This window comes from Mustela nivalis (assembly GCF_964662115.1).
Source record: "Mustela nivalis genome assembly, chromosome: 20".
Lineage (NCBI taxonomy): Eukaryota > Metazoa > Chordata > Mammalia > Carnivora > Mustelidae > Mustela > Mustela nivalis.
This window is the reverse complement of record NC_139039.1, coordinates 38,716,734-38,739,005: the sequence shown is the minus strand read 5'-3', so window position 1 is coordinate 38,739,005 and position 22,272 is coordinate 38,716,734. Positions and strand designations below refer to the sequence as shown.

The 22,272-nt window shown below is 41.5% G+C and overlaps 1 protein-coding gene across 2 annotated transcripts in view; it reads right to left on the bottom strand.

The window, feature by feature from the left end:
- Positions 1–22,272, bottom strand: part of CSMD1 (CUB and Sushi multiple domains 1) — a 1,903,837-nt gene that overhangs the window by 439,053 nt on the left and 1,442,512 nt on the right. For both annotated transcript variants that reach the window (XM_082715632.1, XM_082715633.1), the window contains exon 11: positions 19,089–19,192. In XM_082715632.1, the coding sequence (XP_082571758.1) occupies positions 19,089–19,192 (104 nt within the window). The remainder of the gene's footprint in view (positions 1–19,088; positions 19,193–22,272) is intronic.

Below are 22,272 nucleotides of genomic sequence, written 5' to 3'. Positions count from 1 at the left end.
TGAAATAAGTAGACGATGATGCTTTTTTCTTCCTATTTTTTTCTTTTTTCTATTGAAAAATGTTTGACATGCAATGCTATATTAGTTTCAGGGTACAACATAGTGATTCAACAACTCTGTACATTATGCGATGCTCACCATGGTAAGTGTAGACACTGCCTGTCACAGGTCAGTGCTATTACATTGCTGACTATATCCCCTATGCTGTTCTTGTCATCGCTGTGGCTTATCTATTGCGCAGCTGGAGGTTTGTGCCTCTTAATCTCTTCTTCTAGTTCACCCACCCAGAGCCCCTCCCTGCTGGCAACCACCAATGTGTTCTCTGGATTTATGAGACTGTTCCTGGTTTTGTGTTTATTTGTTATTTTATCATTATTATATTTCGATCCACACACAAATGAAATCAGATGGTATTTGTCTTTCTCTGACTTACTTCACTTAGAATAATATAATCTGGGTCCATCCGTTCTATCCATATTGTTGCCGATGGCAAGATTTCATTCTTATAAATAGCTGAAGAATGTTTGAGTGTGTGTGTGTGTGTGTGTACACACCACATCTTCTTTTTGGCATTTATCAACTCTGCAAGGGGGTGGAGTCAACGTCCTTCTGATCTACATTCCCTATGTCCACTCTCGACTCATGCTATACCCCCGGATCTTGAGATTCATGACATTATCCAGTGCCACCCCACTGCTCAGCTCTGCCATCTTCCTGCAACCCACAGGGTGAGTGCCATCTTCACCCGTGGTGCCATCTTCACCCGTGGCTGTTAGGAGTGTCCACACGGACAGTTCTGCTAAACGAGTCATAGTCCCTTGATCCTTTCAAGTGCAGGGGCCCTTCCTTACCCTCCATTTAAAGTGAGGTGCTGGTCACTTTGCTACTCTTTATAATAAAAATCCTAGGCTCTTAACCGTTCTCTGTGACCACCGGTGTCTTTGAACTGTTATGGGCTTGTACTCGCCTGAAATCCAGTCTTCAAATTCCAGGGGCCTCTATTTATTTCACTGCATTTTACATGCCCTGGACAGTGTGGCTGATACTTGGGTACACGCAACCAGCAGTCCCTCCACGGTGCTCTCGATAGCCTTACCCTCTGCTCCATTCATCAGACAGAACCCACTTAGGACCAACTTAACAATCTGATCCATCTTCCTCTAACCTGGTGAAGAGTTTTCTGACTTACACCAATAGATACCATGGTCCCCAGAGTCCTGCCCAACCCTCAACACCCAGCGCACTTCTCCTTCCCAGCCCACTAGCTGTTGTCTCAAACCATCATCATCTTTCCCAAGCTCCTTCCCAATCCTATGTCCCTTCTCTCCACGGATAACTTCATTTGCAAACATCAGAGAAAGAACATTTAGGCAAGGGAGTCTGAACTGCCCCCTTCTCGGAATCTCCCAAACCCTCCTCATCCCACCAGCCCCCTGGCCCCTAGAGGTTGGCAGAGGTAGTTCTTTCTCTCGCTTGCCCCTCTTGGCCATCCCAATCACCAGCAGGTCCTACTAATCACACCACTTCTCTCTGCTTCTACTTCCTTAGTCTGAGTGCCGACCGTCCCATACCAGCATCACAGAAGCAGCCTCATACCCGCCTCGTGGTCCTGGAATCCCTTCCTTTCCAGGCTTTGGGCTTAATTCTAAGTTGTTAGAAACTGAACTGTCATGTAGAAGATGTTCACACCTTGAAGAAATTGGTTGCCAAGTTTACCACTTTAGAAATACCTCTGCCGCATATGTTTGAGCTTCTCATCGTTCTGCACTAGCCGGTACTTTATTTCTATCTACGCCAGTCTGTCGCTTCACGTGGAACTGAACAAGCAGGTGCACTGCGATACTTAACACAAAGTTCGTTCAGTCAAAGGTCAGACTAGCATGGTTTGTATTTCCCTTTAGCATTTAAACCAACTATTTTTAGCTGGTTGATTCATGAAAATAACTGTGGAATGACAGTCATAATTATTTTTAAACTCACAATTATTTTTAAATAATTATTTTAAGTTTCTTTAATGATTTAAAAATTACTTGAAAATTTTTAAAAGTATTTTATGCTAAATTTTTAATCTTAAAATTATTATACTGTTATTTAAAACAAAGGAAAATAGTTTCCTTCTTGTTCTTTTTTCATGTTTCTGGGGTGATTTTCGTTTTCTGACACTGACAAATGTGTTTTTGGAAACAAAGAGAAAATGATATTATTACCCTTTGCAACTGCTTATCTGTTTAAAACAAAATTTAAAAAAATATATTAGTACCTGAAACTAAAATAGATGCTTGTTTTAATAACAAAACAAAACTTCAGCAGTCATCCTAACACATACATTTTAACCACTTTCTTTAAAACAACTTCATTTTTTCTTAAATTTTCTTTAGAGTACATCATTTTTTAAATTATTTTTATTAACATAAAATGTGTTATTTGCCCCAGGGGTACAGATCTGTGAATCATCAGGCTTACACACTTCACAGTGCTCACCAACGCACATCCCCCCCAGTGTCCATCACCCAACCACCGCCTCCATAGCCCCCCTCCCCCCAGCAACCCTCAGTGTGTTTTGTGAGATTAAGAGTCTCTTATGGTCTGTCTCCCTCCCAATCCCATCTTGTTTCATTTTTTCCTTCCCTACCCCAAGCCCTCCGCCCTGCCTCTCAAATTCCTCATATCAGAGAGATACAATATTTTGACTTAAACATAAAAATAAAGTTATCCTAATGAAACACTAAGTAACTTGCTTTGTTAGAAAACTACAATGAAATTTTCTTTTGGAAAAAAAAGCCATCATATTGGAGATTCCCAGCTCTCTCTTGCCCTCTGTCTCTATATCGGAATTCCCAACCTGTCCCACACATAAGGTGCTCCTCATGCCCCAAACATATTGACCTTTGTATCCATTCTCCAAAATACTGGCATTTCTCATCCTCCGGGTTTTTGGCAAATACTGAAATCACCGTGTAGGATGCCCATTCTTCTTGGACAGCAGCTAAGAGTTCTTAAATATTTGAAGGTTCTTGCTAGGTATTTCTTAACTTTTTTAGAGAATGTAAGAATTTTTTCTCTAGCCCCTTGTAGAATTCTCTATATACCTCTTTTAAGACAAATACATAAAAGCACCTACTTCAACATCTGTGTCCTACTGAATTCTGAACTTCCTTGAGGGTAAGCTTACATCCTGGTCTTTGTATCCCAGCCTCTGGCATATAACATGCATATTTTTGGAGCAAATACATAAATGAAAATATAAATTAACCCTTATTAAAATTTACTATATACACACATTAAAATTTTATAGGAATATTTCCAAATGATAATTTAAATCTTTTTTTTTTTTTTAAAGATTTTATTTATTTATTTGACAGAGATCACAAGCAGGCAGAGAGGCAGGCAGAGAGAGAGAGAGGAGGAAGCAGGCTCCCTGCTGAGCAGAGAGCCCGATGCGGGACTCGATCCCAGGACCCTGAGATCATGACCTGAGCCGAAGGCAGTGGCTTAACCTACTGAGCCACCCAGGCGCCCGATAATTTAAATCTTTATTGTATCTTGGTATACCAAGAACTTGGTACAATGGGTCCTGTTTTATTTTTTTTTTATTTTTATTTTTTTAATTAATTTATTTTTTTTATTTATTTTATTTGACAGACAGAGATTACAAGTAGGCAGAGAGGCAGGTGGAGAGAGAGAGGAGGAAGCAGGCTCCCTGCTGAGCAGAGAGCCCGATGCGGGCCTCGATCCCAGGACCCTGAGATCATGACCTGAGCCGAAGGCAGCGGCTTAACCCACTGAGCCACCCAGGCGCCCCAATGGGTCCTGTTTTAGCTCTGACATTAATTCACCCTTAATTTAAGCTAAATTATTTTGCCTCTATGTCAGCTTCTTCATTTTTTTGTTTGTTTGTTTTGTTACATCATGTTAGTCAACACGCAGTACATCATTCGTTTTGACGCCGTGGTCCATGATCCAGCGTTGTGTATGACACCCAACGTGTCCCTCCTTAGCACCCACTACTTGGCTCACTCGCCTCCTCATCCCCTCCCCTCCAAGACCTTCCTCATCTGTTAAATAATTGTATTGAATTATATTAAAGGAATTGTTGAAATCTAAAATTCTTTTGCTTTTTGATAGATTTCAGAGAAGGTAGAGCTGACTTGCATTTAGTGGTTTGATGTGTCTCTTGCAGTCAGTGCTCCTGCTGAATAGAAATAGACAGTATTTCGGGGCATCTGGGTGGCTCAGTGGGTAAAGCCTCTGCCTTCAGCTCAGGTCATGATCCCAGGGGCTTGGGATCGAGTCCCGCATCGGGCTCGCTGCTCACGGAGAGCCTGCTTCCCTCTCTCTCTGCCTGCCTCTCTGACAACTTGTGAACTCTATCTGTCAAATAAATAAATAAAATCTTTTTTAAAAAAAGGAATAGACAGTATTTATGATAATAATTCCCAGTATATTAAATGATTTTGTCAACCTGAAATAAATGACTTTTGGTTATATATTTGTTCCTTTCTAACAAACACAACACATTACATTAAGAAAAATCTCAACTCTTTCACATGAAAATGGGTCAGGGTTTTTTCTTTCTCTCTTTCTTTCTTTCTTTCTTTCATTTTTTGGGAAGTCAGTGTTCTTTAAGCCATAATTGCACCCATATGACACAATGACTTTATGATGTTTTGGTAGCTGTAAATATTATAATTTATAGAAGAGTGAACTAATTTCTGAACAGATCTTCTCCTTGGTCCTTGTTGATTCTGGAGTTCTGTTCCTACATAAGTGAAATGGGTCTGCTTGAAAGGATGGCTAAACCAACCATGATAATGTCCACTCAATGCAATGCCTCTGTGAATACCTGTGTTCCTACATATGTAAATTTGTCTTTGGTTCTGCTATTCCCTGGATGAGTATGTGACTGGTATATTTGTCCATTCACCAGTTGAAGGGCATTTCCATAGCTTACAGGCATTTGGCAGTTAGGAATAGAGTTGGTGTATACATTCACGTAGGGTAAATTTTATATTCCTAGGGTAAATACCCAGGAGTGGGATTCCTGGATGTTATGATAAATGTATATTAAGTTCATAGGGAACTGCCTGCCTGTTTTCTTTAGAGGATATGCCATTACACTCCACCTACATTCTCAGAAATTATGTAGAGTGTAACTATTCTTTGTGATATTCTCAATAAGATGAAACTAGTGATGGAGAACAGAGCAGCTGTGTTCAGATGGGAGGTGTGGCTACGAAGGAATGAAAGCTTAGGGGTGACAGAATCACTGTGTATCCTGATTCTGGTGCTGGTTCCACATCTATCCATGTGTTGATACTTGCATATTTGTGCACCAACAACTCCTATTTTACTGTATACCAATTTATAAAAGATAATAATTTGTTCAAACCTGGATATAAAAAACACCCACCAGTGAGCACGCCACAAAGCTGTCAAAGCATGAAATTAGTAAGACAGAAAAGTTTTAACTCATTCTTCTGGTGGGTGTCTAAAAGGAAAATAGTGTGCTAAACCTTTAACATAAGCATTTTTATGGTAAATGGGCAGTTGAAAAACAAATTCTCCTCCTAAACTACAAACTGGCCTAGAATTCACTGATCTTGAAGTTTTTATAGTTCCTTACTGTTCATAAATTTCATAAGTTCTGCAGGAAGTGTACAAAATGCAGTTATTTAAAATAAATATTTCACTTGGCCATCTGTCTTAATTATGTAGTGCTGGAGTTCTAAGAAGAATTTAATTAATTTAGAAGAAGACAGCATATCTGATCTGTTCAGGCACCTGGACAGACCATCCCTCTCACGGAGGGAGAAAAATACCTTTAATAAGATTAAGAGATGCCCTGATATGATCCCTTGGTAAAGGTTGGCTGACATAGAGATGTCACAGCCACGGTCATAAGTCAAGTTATTCACTAAAAAAACCAAGGCAGACAGGATTTAAACACTGATCATAATTGTGATCTTGGGTTCTTCAGATACAGTACTGACCAAGTACTGACCCAGACCTGAGAGAAAATCAGCCTAGGAGGGAGCCCTGATGGGCACTAAAGGTTCTTAATCCAACTTATACCTAGACGGGCTCCTCTCTCATGAAAGTCACAGGCACCATGTCTACTTACATGATATGCACCAGCATAGAGAGCCTGAACAAGTGGAGAGAAATTGTTCTCTGACTTACAAATCAAGCTGACTCTGAGAAACAAGCCAAGGCTGTGGCTTTATAGAATAAATTACCATATTATGATGTAAAATATGAAACCTGGATGTAATCTGTACTTATGCTGAAGCCATCATAATTTTCCTAGTTGGCATCTACATGTAATTGACTCAAGCACATGTTTCATTCTGATGCGGCTGACTTTGTTCACTAGGCCGTAAGCCACTCCAGCCAAGCAGCACAAAACAGGATGTGCATTACATCAGTCATCTGCAACCTCTACTTCATATTCAAGAAGCTGAGTCCAAATCATGAAATCTTTATATATAGAACTGTAGAAAAATATTAGTCCAAAATTTGAAGTATTGAGCCAAAGTATTAAGTCCCAAAGTAATCTTATAGGATTCTCCTGTTGAGGGCAGCTCAGACTATTTAAAGGTATATGGACTACCAGTTCAGACTTGGGAGACATTTTCTTCCATGTTCTTGGCTGCTAAGCATAGGCATAAACCCTTCGAACATCACAAGAGACAACCACAAGAGAACTCTAAAGGGAAGGAGAAGAAGAAAAGCTGGTTTGGGACCCAGGACCAAAGAAACACCACAGTACCAGGTGCCTTGCTTGCACAAATAGAATACCAACCAGATGGGTGTTTCCCAACCAGGCAACAGAAGGCTCCAGATAAGCTCATTTTCCTCTAGGATGTAGATGATATCCCTTTAACTACAACAGGCGGCAAGGTAGCTGTTAAGACAAAGAGCCCTAACAATGACAAATGTCTAGCCTTCACTTTCCCCATGAACCTAGGGTTCTCTTTTCTGAGGAAAGATACCAAGACAGATAGAAATTACAAGAGAGACTCAGCCACACAAGTTACCTGACTGAGGAAGACATTTTGTCTTTGCTCATGGGAAACTTGAGATTTTCCTCTATTCCCAGAAACCTAGGCAGGGGGAGGGGTAAAACAACCAGCCAGGAACTGGTTGCAGGATCCCAAATACTCCCCTCCCAGAAACATCCTGGTCCCAATAAGAATGAGTACAAGAGCCAGTGGCACTATATCAACCAAGATGACCAAGACAACACTTTAATTTATCTGAAAATTAACCCGTCATTGGAACCCAAGCCCACAACGTTGGCAAAGACCTGTATGCTGAGCCTACCCAGGGTCATTAGCTGCTATAGTGAGGGATTTATACGGTATCAGTGTGTCCTAACATGATAGACAAAATAGCCAGGATACAATTATCTCACTAAGAGCTAAGAAATCAAAATTTGAATGAGAAAAGACAACCAACTGACAACACCTGAAATAAAGCAGGTATTGCAATCATCTGATAAGGGTTTTAAAACAGCCATCATTAAATGATTCAACAGTTATTTACAAATTATCTGCATGAAGATGAAAAATATATCAGTGAAGAAATGGAAGTTAAAAAGAAAGAACCAGATGGAAATTATAGGACTAAAAAGTACAACATAAATTAAAATAAAAATTGATAGAAGGATGATGGTAGAGATGTGTGATTATATCAGTGAATTTGAGAGCACATGAATAGAATTCCCCTACAGTGAACAACAGAAAACATACAGACTGAAAAAATGTGAACAAAACCTCCAGGTCCTGGGGACAGAAGCAAAAGAGCCAATCTTTGTTTATCACCTGTGTCTCATAATAAGAAAAGAAAGACCATGAAGCGAAGGTATTTGAAACACATAAACCTACAGTTCTAAGAAACTCAGTGACCCTCAAACAGGATAAACCCTAAAGGAAACCATGCCAAGACACATCCAATTAAATGACAACTAGAGACGAAGAACAACATCTGGCAAATAGCCAGAGCAATACTCACTATTTACTCAGATTTACCCTTCTGAATGTGTATCTCCTGACCACTGGAGGACAAAAGAAGTGTCACAACCTTTCTCAAGATTTGAAAAGAATTGTCAACCATAAATTCTATATCTAGTGAATGTATTCTTCAGAAATCAAGGGAATTTTTAAAAATGTCAAAGAATTTGCTGCTAGTAGACCCAACCTTAGTGACTGGCTACATGAACTTCTTTGAAAAGAAAAAAAAGAAAACAGGAGGAAGCTGAAACATCAAGGGAAAGAAGGAACAGGACAGGGAAGAAAATGTAGGAACACAAATTATACTTTCATTTCATAGTAAGTTCCATAAATCATATTTAATGTTTGGAATAAAAATTATAACACCCTCTGAACTCAAGATAATGATATGTAAAAGTTGGAAAGCTAAAGGGGTCTAAATGGAAGTAAGGTTATATGGCAAAGTGGTAAAAGTAGGATGATGTCCTTCTATTGCAGTAGGATGAATGATGGCCATGTTAATGTGCATGTCTTAATCCAGGGCACCTGTGCATGTTATTTTATATGGCAATCATTTCCACAAATGTGTCTTAAGTTAAGCATCTCAAGGTGGCGGGGGTGGGAGAGGATGATCCTGGGTTATGAAGGTGAGCACTACAGGCCTTCACATGTGTCCTTTACGAGGAAGTCAGGGGGAGATTTCAAACACAAGAGAAGAAAGCAGTGTGACCTTGGAGGCAGAGAGGAAAGTGACAGGGCCAGAGGCCAAAGAAATGCTAGCAGTTATCAAAAACTGGAAGAATATAGGAACAGATCTTTCCCCAGATCCTCTGGAGGGAGTGTGGTCCTGCTTGCACCTTGATTTTGGCTGAGCAAAACTGACTTTGGATTTCTAGGCTCCAGAATTATAAGAATATAAATTTCTGTTTTAACTCACCAAGTTGCTACAACAGTAATAGAAAACTCATAATCTGTAGGCTGTTACACATCATTAATGTCTATTATAATACCTAGAGCAACCATTTTGAGAACTATGGAATCCTTTAAAATATGTTGCAGTAACTCACAGCAAAGAAGGAAGGAAGGAAGGAAAAAAAGGAAGGAAGGAAGGAAAGAGAGAGGGAGAGAAAGAAAGAAAGAAACAGCAGAATCAGAACTAGAGAAAACTAGCAGAAAACAAATTATAGAATGACAGATGCAAACAATAACATATCAGTAATAACCTCGCATATAAATGGTAGAATTCATTAAAAGACACGGAGAGGCAGAATGGATAAAATCATGACCCAAATTCATGCTGTTCACCAAAAAAAAAAAACAAAAACAAAAAAAAAAACCACACTTCAAAGTCAAGGACATAGGTAGGTTGAGAGTAGAATGAGAAGACGTATACCATGCAAATATTGATAACAAAGAAGCAAAAGCAGCCACATTAATATATGATCAAGATAGCCATGAGAAGAAAAGAAAAATTGGGGGGGTACCTGGGTGCCTCAAGTTAGTTGAGTCTGACTCTTGATTTTGGTTCATGTCATGACTGATGTCAGGGTCGTGAGATCACAGCCTGAGCTGGGCTTTGCACGGAATGTGGAGCCTACTTAAGGTTCTGCCCCTCCCCTACCAGTTCATGGTGTTCTCCCTCTAAAATAAAAATAATAATAATAATAAAGTAAAATAAAATAAAATAAAATAAAAATAATAAATAAACCAAAAAATTCTAGAAACAAAGAGGGACATTATACAATGATAAAATGATTGATCCACCAGGAAGAAACACAAATTCTAAATGTGCAAACAACAAATACTAGAACCTCATAATCCATGAAACAAAACTGATAGAGTTGAGAGAAGAAATAACAAATTAACAGTACAGCTGAGGACTTTAGCAGCTGTGATTTACCAACTGGAAAAAAAAATCAGCAAGTTTATAGAATATCTGAATTATACAACTAACCAACAGGATCTAACTGACATGCACAACACTTCACCCCCCTAGCTGCAGAACGCACATGCTTTATAAGCTACTATGGAACATTCACCAACACAGACCACATTCTGGGTCAGACGATGGACCTCCACACATTTAAAGAAACTAAATATAAACTGAGGGTTTTGGAGGGGAGGGAGAAGTGGGGGGTGGGTGAGCCTGATGGTGGGTATTAAAGAGGTAAAGGATTGCACGGAGCACTAGGTGTGGTGCACAAACAATGAATCTCGGACCGCTGAAAAAATAAAATTAAAAAAAAAAAGAAACAGAAATAATAATATTTTTAATACTAATTTTTAAACACATGAAACTTAAACAATACATATCCATGATCCAAAGAGAAAGTCTCAAGTGAAACAAACAAGAACAGAATCAAAATGAGAACAAAACATAATTTTAAAAAAATCTGGGATACAGCTATTACAATGCCAACAAGACAATTTATAGTACTAAAATAACTACATTACATAAGGGAAAAGGAATTAAATAATTATCTATGTTCCAACCTCAAGGAACTACAAATAGTAAAGCAAAATAAACCCAAAGGAGCTGGCAAAGAATATGATAAGTGTCAGAAGTCAATAAAATTGAAAATAGAGAAAAAAAATAGAAATAAAGAAACAAAAGCTATTTCTTTTTTAAAAATCAATGTAATTGATAAGCTTCTTCTTAGAAGACTGGAGGGGAAAGAGAGAGAGGGAGAGGAAGAAAGAAGACACACATTGCCAATATGAGGCATAAAACCGTAGATATTATTACAGAGTCAAGTCATAAGGAAGACTACATAATAAACATTATGAATAACTTTGGACTCACAAAGTTGACAGATTATTAAAAATGAAACAATTCTCTGAATACCACAAACTATCAAAATTCACCCAAGATGAAATAGACAATACACATAGTCCTAAGACCATTACAGAAATTGATCTTGTCATTAAGAAGATTCCCCAAGGTAAATCTTCAGACCCAGACAGCTTTACTAGAGAATTCTACCAATCTTTTATTGAGGAATCAGCACTATGTTCTTATACACTTCTCTGGAACATAACAGAGGAAGTTATAGTTTTCAACTCGTCAAATGAGACCAGTGTTAATCTGACGTTAAAACCAGGGCAAGAAGGGAGAGAAGGGAGGAAGAAAGGGCAGGGACAGGGCCAGGGAAGAAAGGAAAGTGACCGAGAAGGAGGAAGGAGGCACAGACCAGTATGTCTCATCAACACAGACACACGTATCCTTGATAAAATACTAGAAAACTTAATCCAATAATGTGCAACACTATGGGGGTTAATGTAGAGCACCCATCAGCCAGAATACCTGTCTTGCTAAAATGTAACACGGAGGCTGCTGGGGGCGATGGAAGGTTTTGGAGAAAGGCTTAGGCCTTTAGAATGCCGAGGCCTGCGTGACCACACTGTCATAGGAATGCTACAGGAAGTTGGCGCCCCCAACGCTTTCTTAGCCCATGCAACCATCCTGTGACCTAAGAGATGTATGCACTGCCCTTTGCGCTATGTGTTCCAGAACTCAGGAACATGCAGATCAGCACATCGTGTCTTTCCCGTAAGCAGATTCCCCCAGCTCCAGCAAAACCCCTTGTCACACTGACATGCTTGAGAAACAGTGATAAGATCTGTGATTATCCTAAGGACCAAAAAAAGCAGGAGTGAAAAAGAGCAAGGGTCTTCCTCTCTGAGCACGGACCCCTTGCCTTCTCCTCTCTTTAGAGTCAAGTGCAGTCATCTTTCCTCCCTTGGTACAGGGATTGCTGGCCGTTCCGGGACTCCACCACAAGGTGGAATTGACTCCAGGCATGCAAGGCTGGTTCAGGATTCAAAAGTCAAGTAATATAATCCACAATAGGAACTAGCTAACAAGGGACAATTTTATATTCACATCAAATGACACATAAAAAGCATTTGATAAATGGCAGCAAATATTATATTTATGAACTGGAAGTCTCAACTCTCCCCCAACTGTTCGACAGGTATAATGCAAGTCCTACCGCAGTCCCACCGAGAACTTTAGGGATGTATACAAGGTTATTCCAAAATTTATATAGAATGGTGTGGGCACTAAAATATCTAAAAGGACTAGTGCCTAAGAAAAGCAGAGTCCTTAAACTTGATGCCAAAGGCACAAGTTATGGAAAGTTCATAAATTCAACCACATCAAAATTAAAAACGTTTGCTCTGTAAAGACTTATATGAACAAGATAAAAAGACAAGTAACAGACTGTAGGGAAATACTAGCAAACCATGTATTCTACAAAGGACTGTTATCTAGAATAGGCCAAGAAATCCGCCTCCCTGCCTGCCTGCCTGCCTGCCTTCCATCAGAGAGAGTCAGGGGCGGGGAGGGACAGAGGGAGAGGGAGAATCCCATGTAGCCTCCCTGTTGAGTGCAGAGCCTGATGCAGGGCTAGATCTCACAAACACAAGATCATGAAACAAGCCCAAACCAGGAATCTGACGCTTCACTGACTGAGCCGCAGGCACCCTAAGAACCTACAGAGAAATCTTAAAAAAATAATGTTAAATAATCCAATCTGAAAATAAGAAAAAGACATATGGACAATTTACCAAAGAGGATCTACAGATGGCAAAATTTTAAAAAGGCAGAGGGGAAGGCAAGAAAAAGACACTCAACATCATTTGGAAGTTTCTTCTGAGATGAGGCATGAGACTCATGTACAAACCAGCGTTATCAGTGCGGGGTCTATCCAAGGCAAATGAAACGCACACTCCCACTGAAACCTGCACAGAACTGACAGTCAGCCTGGAATCAATGCAGTAGGCTCTGCGGTGGTGACGGTGACCACAGAGGCATGGCGCATCCTGGAAATCGAGTCAGTCAAAGGACAGAGCTATTCCCCAACTGGTTTTCAACATGCAGGGAATGCTGCTGAGTGGGGAAAAAAAAAGACCATCGTACAAGGTTATACTCTGTGATTCCATGGCTATCACACGCTGACGATGTTACAATTTTATAGGTGGCGTTCAGAGCGGCTCTCAGCGTCAGCGGGGAGGGGGGAGAGGGAGACAGATGTGATGAGGAAAGGTAGCGCGAGTGAGATTTGTGAGCTGGGGACCGTGTGTCTTGCTGGTGATGGGTGCAAGGACTGAATTTAGAACTTAACACACACATGAATAAACAGGAAGGCCCAAGATTGATGAGTTGTATCAGTGTCAACATCCTGGCTGTGATGACCAGTTATGGATGAAGAAGTGAGCAGGCATCACTTTGTATCAACATCTTAGGTCCCGATATCCCTGGAGCAGTCTCCTGCCTTCACGACCATAAATGCAAGCGCTCCTTGTCCTCATCTAGCAAATGGGAATAACACCTTCATCACGAAATCACCAAGAGACAAAGCAGGTGCAGACAGATTCAGTGAATGACAGCACAATCCCCTGCATTCCTCCTTCCTAGCACCTTCCATGGCCCACGATGACTCAGGACACTGTCGAGCCCTGCATGTGCATTACACGAAAGCAGAAATCATAACTATAGTAAGATAAATCTTGCAGTCGCAGTACACTTTTTAAACCAATTTTTTATTTACCATTCCTATTTACACCTGCAACAATCCTGTGGGGCTCACAGGCCTAAGACAGGCAGGCTTGCTGCAGTGAAGGGTCCCCCATATTGTTTTAACTGCTCTTATACCCCCCCGCCAAAGAGAATAGCTTTGCCTTTGACTTAATTTAATGTCAAAAACACAACACAAACGTGAAATGCTTTTGACTGATGATTCACAGGAAAGAGATCCTTATCGCTTTGGGTCAAGAGCATGCAGAGAAAGATGTGCATCTCTTCATTTCTTAGAGAAAGGAGCCACAGGGAATCAATACTGGTGACGGAATGAGCAGAGTATTTGGAGAATGGCTCGGGCTGTTGGGGCCCCCAGTGAGTTGGAATTCAACCCACCCCATCTCCAGCCAGCACTCGGTGAGCTTTGATTCCTTTGGGACCTATGGCTTCTCCCATGTAGGAAGGTAACCTCCAAAGACAACTTGCCATGGCTCCCAAGGTCCCAGGCCAACGTGCCCTCCCAGATCCCACTGAAACATTTGGTATCCCAAAGCTAAAATGCTGATATTCCATTGTCTGTTTATTTCCCCACTGATAGGGTTGCTGGAATTGTTGGGATAGAGAATCTAGACACTGTAGCGTACTGAGAAGGGTCCTGCTTTGCTCACCGTCTCCAGGGAACTTAACAGGCTGGGCAGCCTCTTCCATTTCTCCTTGCTGGTCATTCCCCTAAAGATCCCCCAACCCCGAATCCTACTACATTGTCTGAATTGCAATAAATACTTCAAAGACTGGAGGAAGAAGGCTCTCAGATAAACAGGCAGAGACAGGAAAGCTGACGTGCATGAAATCTGAGTGAAAAATGATTTTGTTGGGGCACCTGGGGGCTCAGTGGGTTGGGCCGCTGCCTTTGACTCAGGTCATGATCTCAGGGTCCTGGGATCGAGCCCCACATCAGGCTCTCTGCTCAGCAGGGAGCTAGCTTCTCCCTCTCTCTCTGCCTGCCTCTCTGTCTACTTGCGAACTCTCTCTGTGTCAAATAAATAAATAAATAAAATGAAAGAAGGAAAGAAAAAATAAAAAAACAAAAATGGTTTTGCAGCAGGAGTCTGACCTGTGTTATCCGATATACCCACGCACACAGGCAGTGCCATTAGGAGAATGAAAATATGAAGAAAATACTTGTGAACATGTGATTCCAGACTTAGAAGAACCTAAGGAGTGTGCTTGATTCCTAATCATGAAAACACACGTTTTTATTGAGAGAGCCTTTAAGTAGCTATCTTTGTGTACTGCTTCCTAATATAAACTGCTTGAGCTTTTCTCCAAAGCACTAAGAGGTATATTGATTGGCTTCTCCGATAATATCGAAGATATATAAACGGGAAACATCGGTTGTTAGTGTTTGCTTTTGTATGGCTGTTCCCCAGTCTTTTAATAAAAAAAGAATGATGCCCTTCGGCTCAGGATTTGCCAACAACAGCAGCGGGATGCGGCCACAGCCGTTCAATGGCTTGAGGAGCTTCCAGGAAAACAAGCAGCAGTTTCAGAAAGAATAGATTGAGCGGCCATAAGTCACAACTAGTATCCTTTGCCGTTAATCCACAAATCTGGCAGCGCTGCTCGCTCACAGACGTCCCTGAGGTTGGCTATCCATCCCCTTAGAGGCACAGACATTTCAAACCTATAACCTGAAACTAAAGCAGTATCCTGGCCACCAACTGCGAATCACTGAAAAGGCCAGAAGGAACTCCAGATACAATTCTTCTGCGAATTAAACTCAAGACAATTATCAATACATATTCTTGGACAGATCTCAACAGAGGTTTATTAAGTAAGTTATTTAATTTTAATCTTGTCCCTCTCTAAAAATAACCTGAGTAAATCCATTCATCTCTTGGGAAGATTGGACCATTTAAAGGGTCTCCTAAATTCATTTATTCTCTTTCTGTGCCAAGAATATTAAAAAATGAAAATACCATTAACAAAAATTAGAACATTGAAAACCATATTTAGGATGAGCTAAATTTGGGTTAGGTAGCTGGCTTTCCAGATTTTTCCTGAAAATCCGAGGCTAGAATTCCATCCCCCCACTCCAAAAGAAGGGACCTATGGTAACACAGTCAGCCTGAGGCAGTAAATAGCAGTCTTCATGAAGGAGGTTTCCAGCTCGTGTTGTATCTGAAATCCGCATCAGGAGACCCCGTGATTCCGTAATCTGGCCTACAACTGCCCCCACGTGCCCGCCGTGTCTCCGGTTAGATTTTCATCTCCGTGCTGAGAATAACGTCTAGCAGATAAGTCCTTCAAAATATTTGTTGACGTATTCTCTAAAAGTACCTGTTCATTTGAAGACACCAGCTGCGAACTCTCTAACCGGGTCCTTTCTTTTTCTGGAATTGTGTGTACTAAGGAAACAGATCAGTGGATTCTCTTGTCTCTCTGCAGCTGATTAAAAGCCCAACTGATCTTTGTTGCATTATGTCTCCCAAAGGGCATCTCAGTTTGATTCAGTTGGCTATTTAGTTCTTCATTTATAGATTTGAGCTATCGAGAGGAAATTCTAATAACACTTATGTCAATGTAATACATAGTTTCCTGTTGCTCTCTTAAGAACAAATAGGGTTAAAAAAAAAAATAAGTCCATGACTTTAGATCTTTAATAGTGACCTAAGGGATTTTATAAGGCATTGCTGTGTTGCATTTATATTTTATATTTTGCCCTTATTTAAAATTTTCTCTCATTTGCCATAGTGACACCTTTCTTAAATTAGCTGTTAAGGTAATAATAAAGCTACTTCACTTGTGGGTTACACTTCTTAACTCTGCAGCACGCATCAGTTCACTCTGCTCCTTGCCACAGGCAGGGAAAGGTTATCATGCGTATCTCACAGGCGTGAAAACAGAGGCACAGAGTAGTAAAGTGACGCCCTCCGGGCCGGAGAGGTGGTTAACAGCAAAGCCGGAGCCAGAAACTCCATCTTTGGCTTTCTGGCCCTGTTCCTCTCCACCCTGTCACTGTTCACAAATTCTACTGCAGACCCGTGCCCGGCTGCGAGCACGTGGTCAGTGTGGCAGCTGCAAACAACCCAGAGGTCAGAGCTCCACTGTGCAGGACACGTACTCCTGGACATGGATGAAATCTCTAAGAATTTGGCAAAAAAAATTAGTAAGTATTTGGTGACGGTGGCATAATAGGGAACTTCATACACTGTGGCAGAAGAACAGAGGAGCTTCTACCGAGAAAGTTTCCGGGCGATTGCTGGAGAAGGATAACAAGGTAAATGAAGTGACCCTCGCCCCTGAAATTCACCTGAAGGCAAACAAAACAAGTGTGGCAAGGCACTTGTAGGGAGCTGTTTACTGCACAGCTGCTTATAAATGCCAAGGCGGGGGGCGGGGGACGCAAAGACCATCAGTGAGAATAATGAGAACCCCTTAAACAACACGCCACATCCATGTGTCACAGTAAGCAGCAGACCCTGTCGAACATGGGCTTTCAGTATCTGTCTACGCCCAGGATGTTCCGTTCTCTGCACATCAGCATATCACAGGCTGGCAAGGTGGGGTAAATCCTAAAGGATTTTACCTACATGTACCTATATCTTAGTCTTATCATTTATAACACAAGGATACTATTGTCCCCTAACTTACAGGATTAAGATAAAGACAAAATAAAATAATATGTATTAGGCATTTAGCCCAGCACATGTTATATGAGATACTCAATGACTATTAGCTACAATATGACTAATGCTACTATTGTAATTATTATCATAAATCATGGGCCAGTAAAAGGATTTTAATTATTAGTCCTAATAGTATATGACCTATAATAAGATGAGATAGAGACCTGTAGTGGTAGGGAACAATGTCCAATCTATGATAAATGCTAAGAGCATATTCCCTGGGGCGCCTGGGTGGCTCAGTGGGTTAAAGCCTCTGCTTTCAGCTCTGGTCATGTTCCCAGGGTCCTGGGATTGAGCCCCGCATCGGGTTCGTTGCTCAGCAGGGAGCCTGCACCCCCCACCACCTGCCTCTCTGCCTATTTGTGATCTCTGTCAAATAAATAAATGAAATCTTAAAAAAAAAAAAAAGAGCATATTCCCAATGCAGTCAGAATATAGCCCATGCATTGCTGAAGGCACGGACAGCATGTCCATCTACAGTATTTTCTTTTTCTTAAATGTGGGTTACCCCATAAGCAACTGTAAGTATTGAATGAGTGAGTGCACTAGCCAGTACTGTTTTTCTCTAGCAGAATAATAAGCTGGAGGTATTAGATAAGGAAAGGGCCAAGGTCTAGGCAGGGAGAGATAGGAAGCCCTTGGATAGTCCCACACAAGGGACTACCTGGCCAGGCTCACAGACATCCCAGGGGTGGAGAAATGTTAGAGATAAGACATTAACCAGGGAGAAGGGAACATAACAATACATCTTGACTGTCCTGAGTAGAGAGGAGATATTTACACAATGGTTACAAATTCACCTGTTTTGTCTTAAATGTTATACTTGGGATATCTACGAAGTTCCCTGGTCAGTTTTCTATCCGAGTCTGACCCTAAAAGCCTGCGGCAGCAGCCCATTCCGCACCCCTCTCACCCCAGAGAACTTTTTTCTTTCCTTTCTGTTCTCACCTTCACTTAATAAACTTGCATTTCGTGTCACCGTTTTGTGTCTGCGACATTCATTCCTCGCCTTCACGACACAAGAACCCTGCAGCCCTCCGACAGTTTCAGGGGCAAGATCCCTCCCAAACAGAAAGCAAGCCTGAGCATTGTACGAGTAAACCAAAATAAAAATAAAAAAGTGAAACACTGCAGCATGACCTGCACTAAAGAAAGCGGTTTCCCGCTCAGGAGTGCTGGCCATCGGCGCGAGCCCCTAACACGGGAGGGAAAGCTGCGAAGACATTTCCCTCCGTGCTCACAAGCTTGAGCTTGACGAGTAAGCCTTCTCCCACATCCTGCTTTCAGTTTGTATCGTGCGGGTCTCACGAAAGTGACGAAAGTGACCAAAGTGTCCTGAAGGCCCAGCTTCAGGGAGCAGGTAAAGGCATCTCGGGTAGAGACCGGCAGGGCAGACCATGACTCCCCTCGCAAGTGCAGGGCAGGGATTCATGGGCTGATTTTTATATCAAGGCTGCGACTGTCCTTTTCAGGACTCGACACTGAGAGCCCCAGATACACGGTCAGTTACCCCAGCGCAATCACCCCCAACCTCTGTGACTTTCAGCGCGTGGCCCTTCCAGGCTGCAAGTGGTTTTTCAAGACTCACGGTGTTGCTCGAGACAGCACCTGTACTGCCAAACACACCGCAAGGGCAAGGTCAGAGGAAGCAGGAGAGGTGAAGAAGGAGGGTGTTAAGAAACCGCCCTTTCTGCTTTCTGCTCTTCTGTATATTGTAACTTTTTTTAATGACGTGAGGGGAAAAAATCAAAACAGATGAAACGCAATCCTGAATTAGTTCTCGTGTGAAATCAGACGTGGACATCACTAGCTTAGCAAGAATCCACGCATGCTGGCCCAGCTGTCTGCACGCGCTAGTGGAAAAGGCACACGTCAGCCCGTACTTACACGTACAAGACCGTCCTGGTGTCTCCCACTTTGCCAGCGTCGCCCACTGTGAGCGTGTCATAGCCTCGTTCTAGCTCGAACTCCTCAAAGGCAAGCTTGATGACCTGCATAAAGCAAAGATCCTTATTAGCATCACAGGAACTTTCCATGACTTTAAATATGCAAACACCTAAGTGTAGTACAACTACGGACAATTGTATATTCCCTGCCGTATATTCTCTATACAATTATATATTCTCTGCCTACATTTGAGGACCCTCCGTTACAGAATTTTAAAGAATTCTGAACTGCTATCACTCCAGAGATACTGATTATCAGCACTAAAAGTGATTTTAAAAGCGAAAAAGTCGTATTACACTTTAAATCAAATATTTATCAAATATTTATTTTTTATAGTGCTGAAAAGGACCCAAAGATAATATAAGCAAAAGAATTGTTCCTTAATTCTTTTTAATTATTTTTAAATATATCTCATATGTTAATTCTTCTCATATTTCTTTTAATATATTTTGAGGACACCCAAATACTCTGAAACAAACATTTTTGGAGTAATGTATGCAGATTTTATTTGATTATCCATATTAACATATTAAAAAGACCTCCTGAGGCAAGAAAGTTTTCCTCTGCATTTAACTCTGCAAAGCTTTATTTCTTAAAGAACACTTTGCCGTGGTGATTGACACCATACCAACTAGATAGGATCAGTTTATGTCTGATTCAGCCATGTATTATGATTCTATGAATTTCTTTTTACAGAGCACAGGACTCTTTTCTCCTGAAAGAAGAAATGCTTTCTTCCATGACCAACGCTGTGAAGAAAGAGAAAGACAGTAAGAGATGTCATGAAATCAGGCTAGAAACCGGAGTGGCAAAGAGATCAAGGAACAGAGAGTTCGGTAGATGACAGACGGTAGACAGATAAAATAAGATATGAAGGTCACTGACAGATGACAGATAAGACAGATCTATAGAAGTGGCAGATCAATAGATCGATAGATAAAAGAGTCACACAGATAAAAGATTGATTAGAGATACAGAGACAGACTCATCAATCATTAGAGAGATGAGACGGCTGATAGACGATGGAGATAATAGAAGAAAGTGACACAGAAAGTAAATGGATAAATATCAATGATAGGCAGACGGATGGACAGACAAATGCATAGAAGAGCGAGCTACATGGCGAGAAGCAGGAATCAGAGGAGGACCACAGGACAGGAAGAGCAGAAACGGAACTACACTTGGATGCCTGCTAGCTAGACCTCCAAGCAAGGAGCATGTGGCAGCAGCAGGAAGGCCGGCTTCCGACTAACAGCAGATTAGTGTGCAGTCCGGAGCGGCTCCACACAGGTGCTCTTCTGAGCCGAGCCGAGCTAATGCGGAACACATTAATGTTGCCATTTGAAGTCCCTACTAAAACTAGTGATACAGTTATTATAAGTTATTATAAAAGGCTACTCTTTCAAAGTGCAGTGTTTGTGTGAATACATTATTTTAGTAGTTGTCTTCGAAACAGGCGTGGGGGTTGACACCTGTTGCAAACCAGGATCAATACTGCATATGAAACTTAGGACCTGAGCATGGTTTTATTTACTTTTTTTCCTTTCTCATGGGTCTGTTTGTAAGTGACCATGGTCCAATAAGAAGAGAATAAAAGCACTGAGACCGGCAGGTTCGTTCCCACCATGTTTCTGACAGATGTACCCAGGCCTGCCTCGTGCAGCACCCTGCAGTGACACGATGATAATCCACTAATGTCCGAGGGTCACGCTTGGGCACCTCGTAATGAGTCACACACAGGGGGTCTCACTACGTAACTGTGCTTTCATTAGGGGTGTATAAATGGCCATTTTGTGGTTTTGTCAAGCCAACACAAAGAGTAACAGAGAGCCTTGTTTCAGTGTTTCACCTCAACAATCAGCCAGAGCCTGTTGTCAAAGGATAATCTCTACTCCATGCTGTTAATGCTCCATAAAGATAAAATGTACACCCAGTCTTGGGCCAAGAACCTAGAGTGTGTCAGACAATGTGGCATTCTGTAAATATTCTACCTGGTGTTAAACAGAAATTCACATTTGTAATGAAACTTCCATCACTTCTCCATCAGGGATAGGCAGAGATGCAAGTGAAAAATAATGTTAAGTAAATGCATTTTTTAAAGATTGTATTTCTTTGCTTGAGAGTTAAGAAAGAGAATGCATGCCTGGGAGAGCAGGGCAGAGGGACAGGGAGAAGCAGGCTCCCTGCTGAGCAGGGAGATGGACTCGGGGCTCGATCCCAGGACCGAGGGATGACTTGAGCCAAAGGCAGATACTTAACCCACTGAGCCACCCAGGCATGCCCAAGTAAATACATTTTTAAATAAAAACTGGATATACGTAAGGTGTGCACCATGATTTGATGCACACATACACTACTGCAGTCAAATTAACTAACCGATTTCTTCACACAGTTGCCGTTTTTTCAGTGTGGTGATAATCTGTGCTCTTAGCAAAATTCCAGTTCCCAGCACATTATTAACTGTAACACCTGGGCCTCTGCACGTACTCGTCTTGCGTAACTAGCCCTCTGGGCCGCTGACCAGCATCTCCCCGCCTCCCCCACTCCCTGCATCAATCTACTTGTTGATACATGTATTTGACTTTTTTAGATCCCACAGATAAATGAAACAATACATTTTTTTCTTTATAGATCTGTCTCACTAAGCATAATGTTTTGGAGGTTCATCAGTAACTGTTACAAATGGAAGTCATCTCCTATTCACAGGGGAATAATATTCTTGTATGCGTGTGTATATACAAAAGTACACACACCTTGACTTTATGCATTGTCGATGAGCACTTAGGTTGTTCTCAGTCTCTTGGCTACTGTGACTATTAATAATGCTCAGATATATTTGGAATTGTGAGTGACTCAGTGACCAAAGTGGTTTCTTCGGTTCCTTAAACACAGGCGTGCCCTGACCTTGCTTCCCTGTAGATGGCTGCCCTACATTCACGTTTCTGCACGATGCTGCCCCTTGGTGGTGCCTGCCCTGCTCATTCTGTCCAAAGAAATCCTTCTCTTTGCCAACACTGCCTATTCCCGTCACGTGTTTCAGCTGTTGGAACTTCACGTGCTCTGTCTGTGCCCCCACACCCTTCCACGGTTGAGTGCCACAAGGGCCGGCGCTGTGCCTGGGACT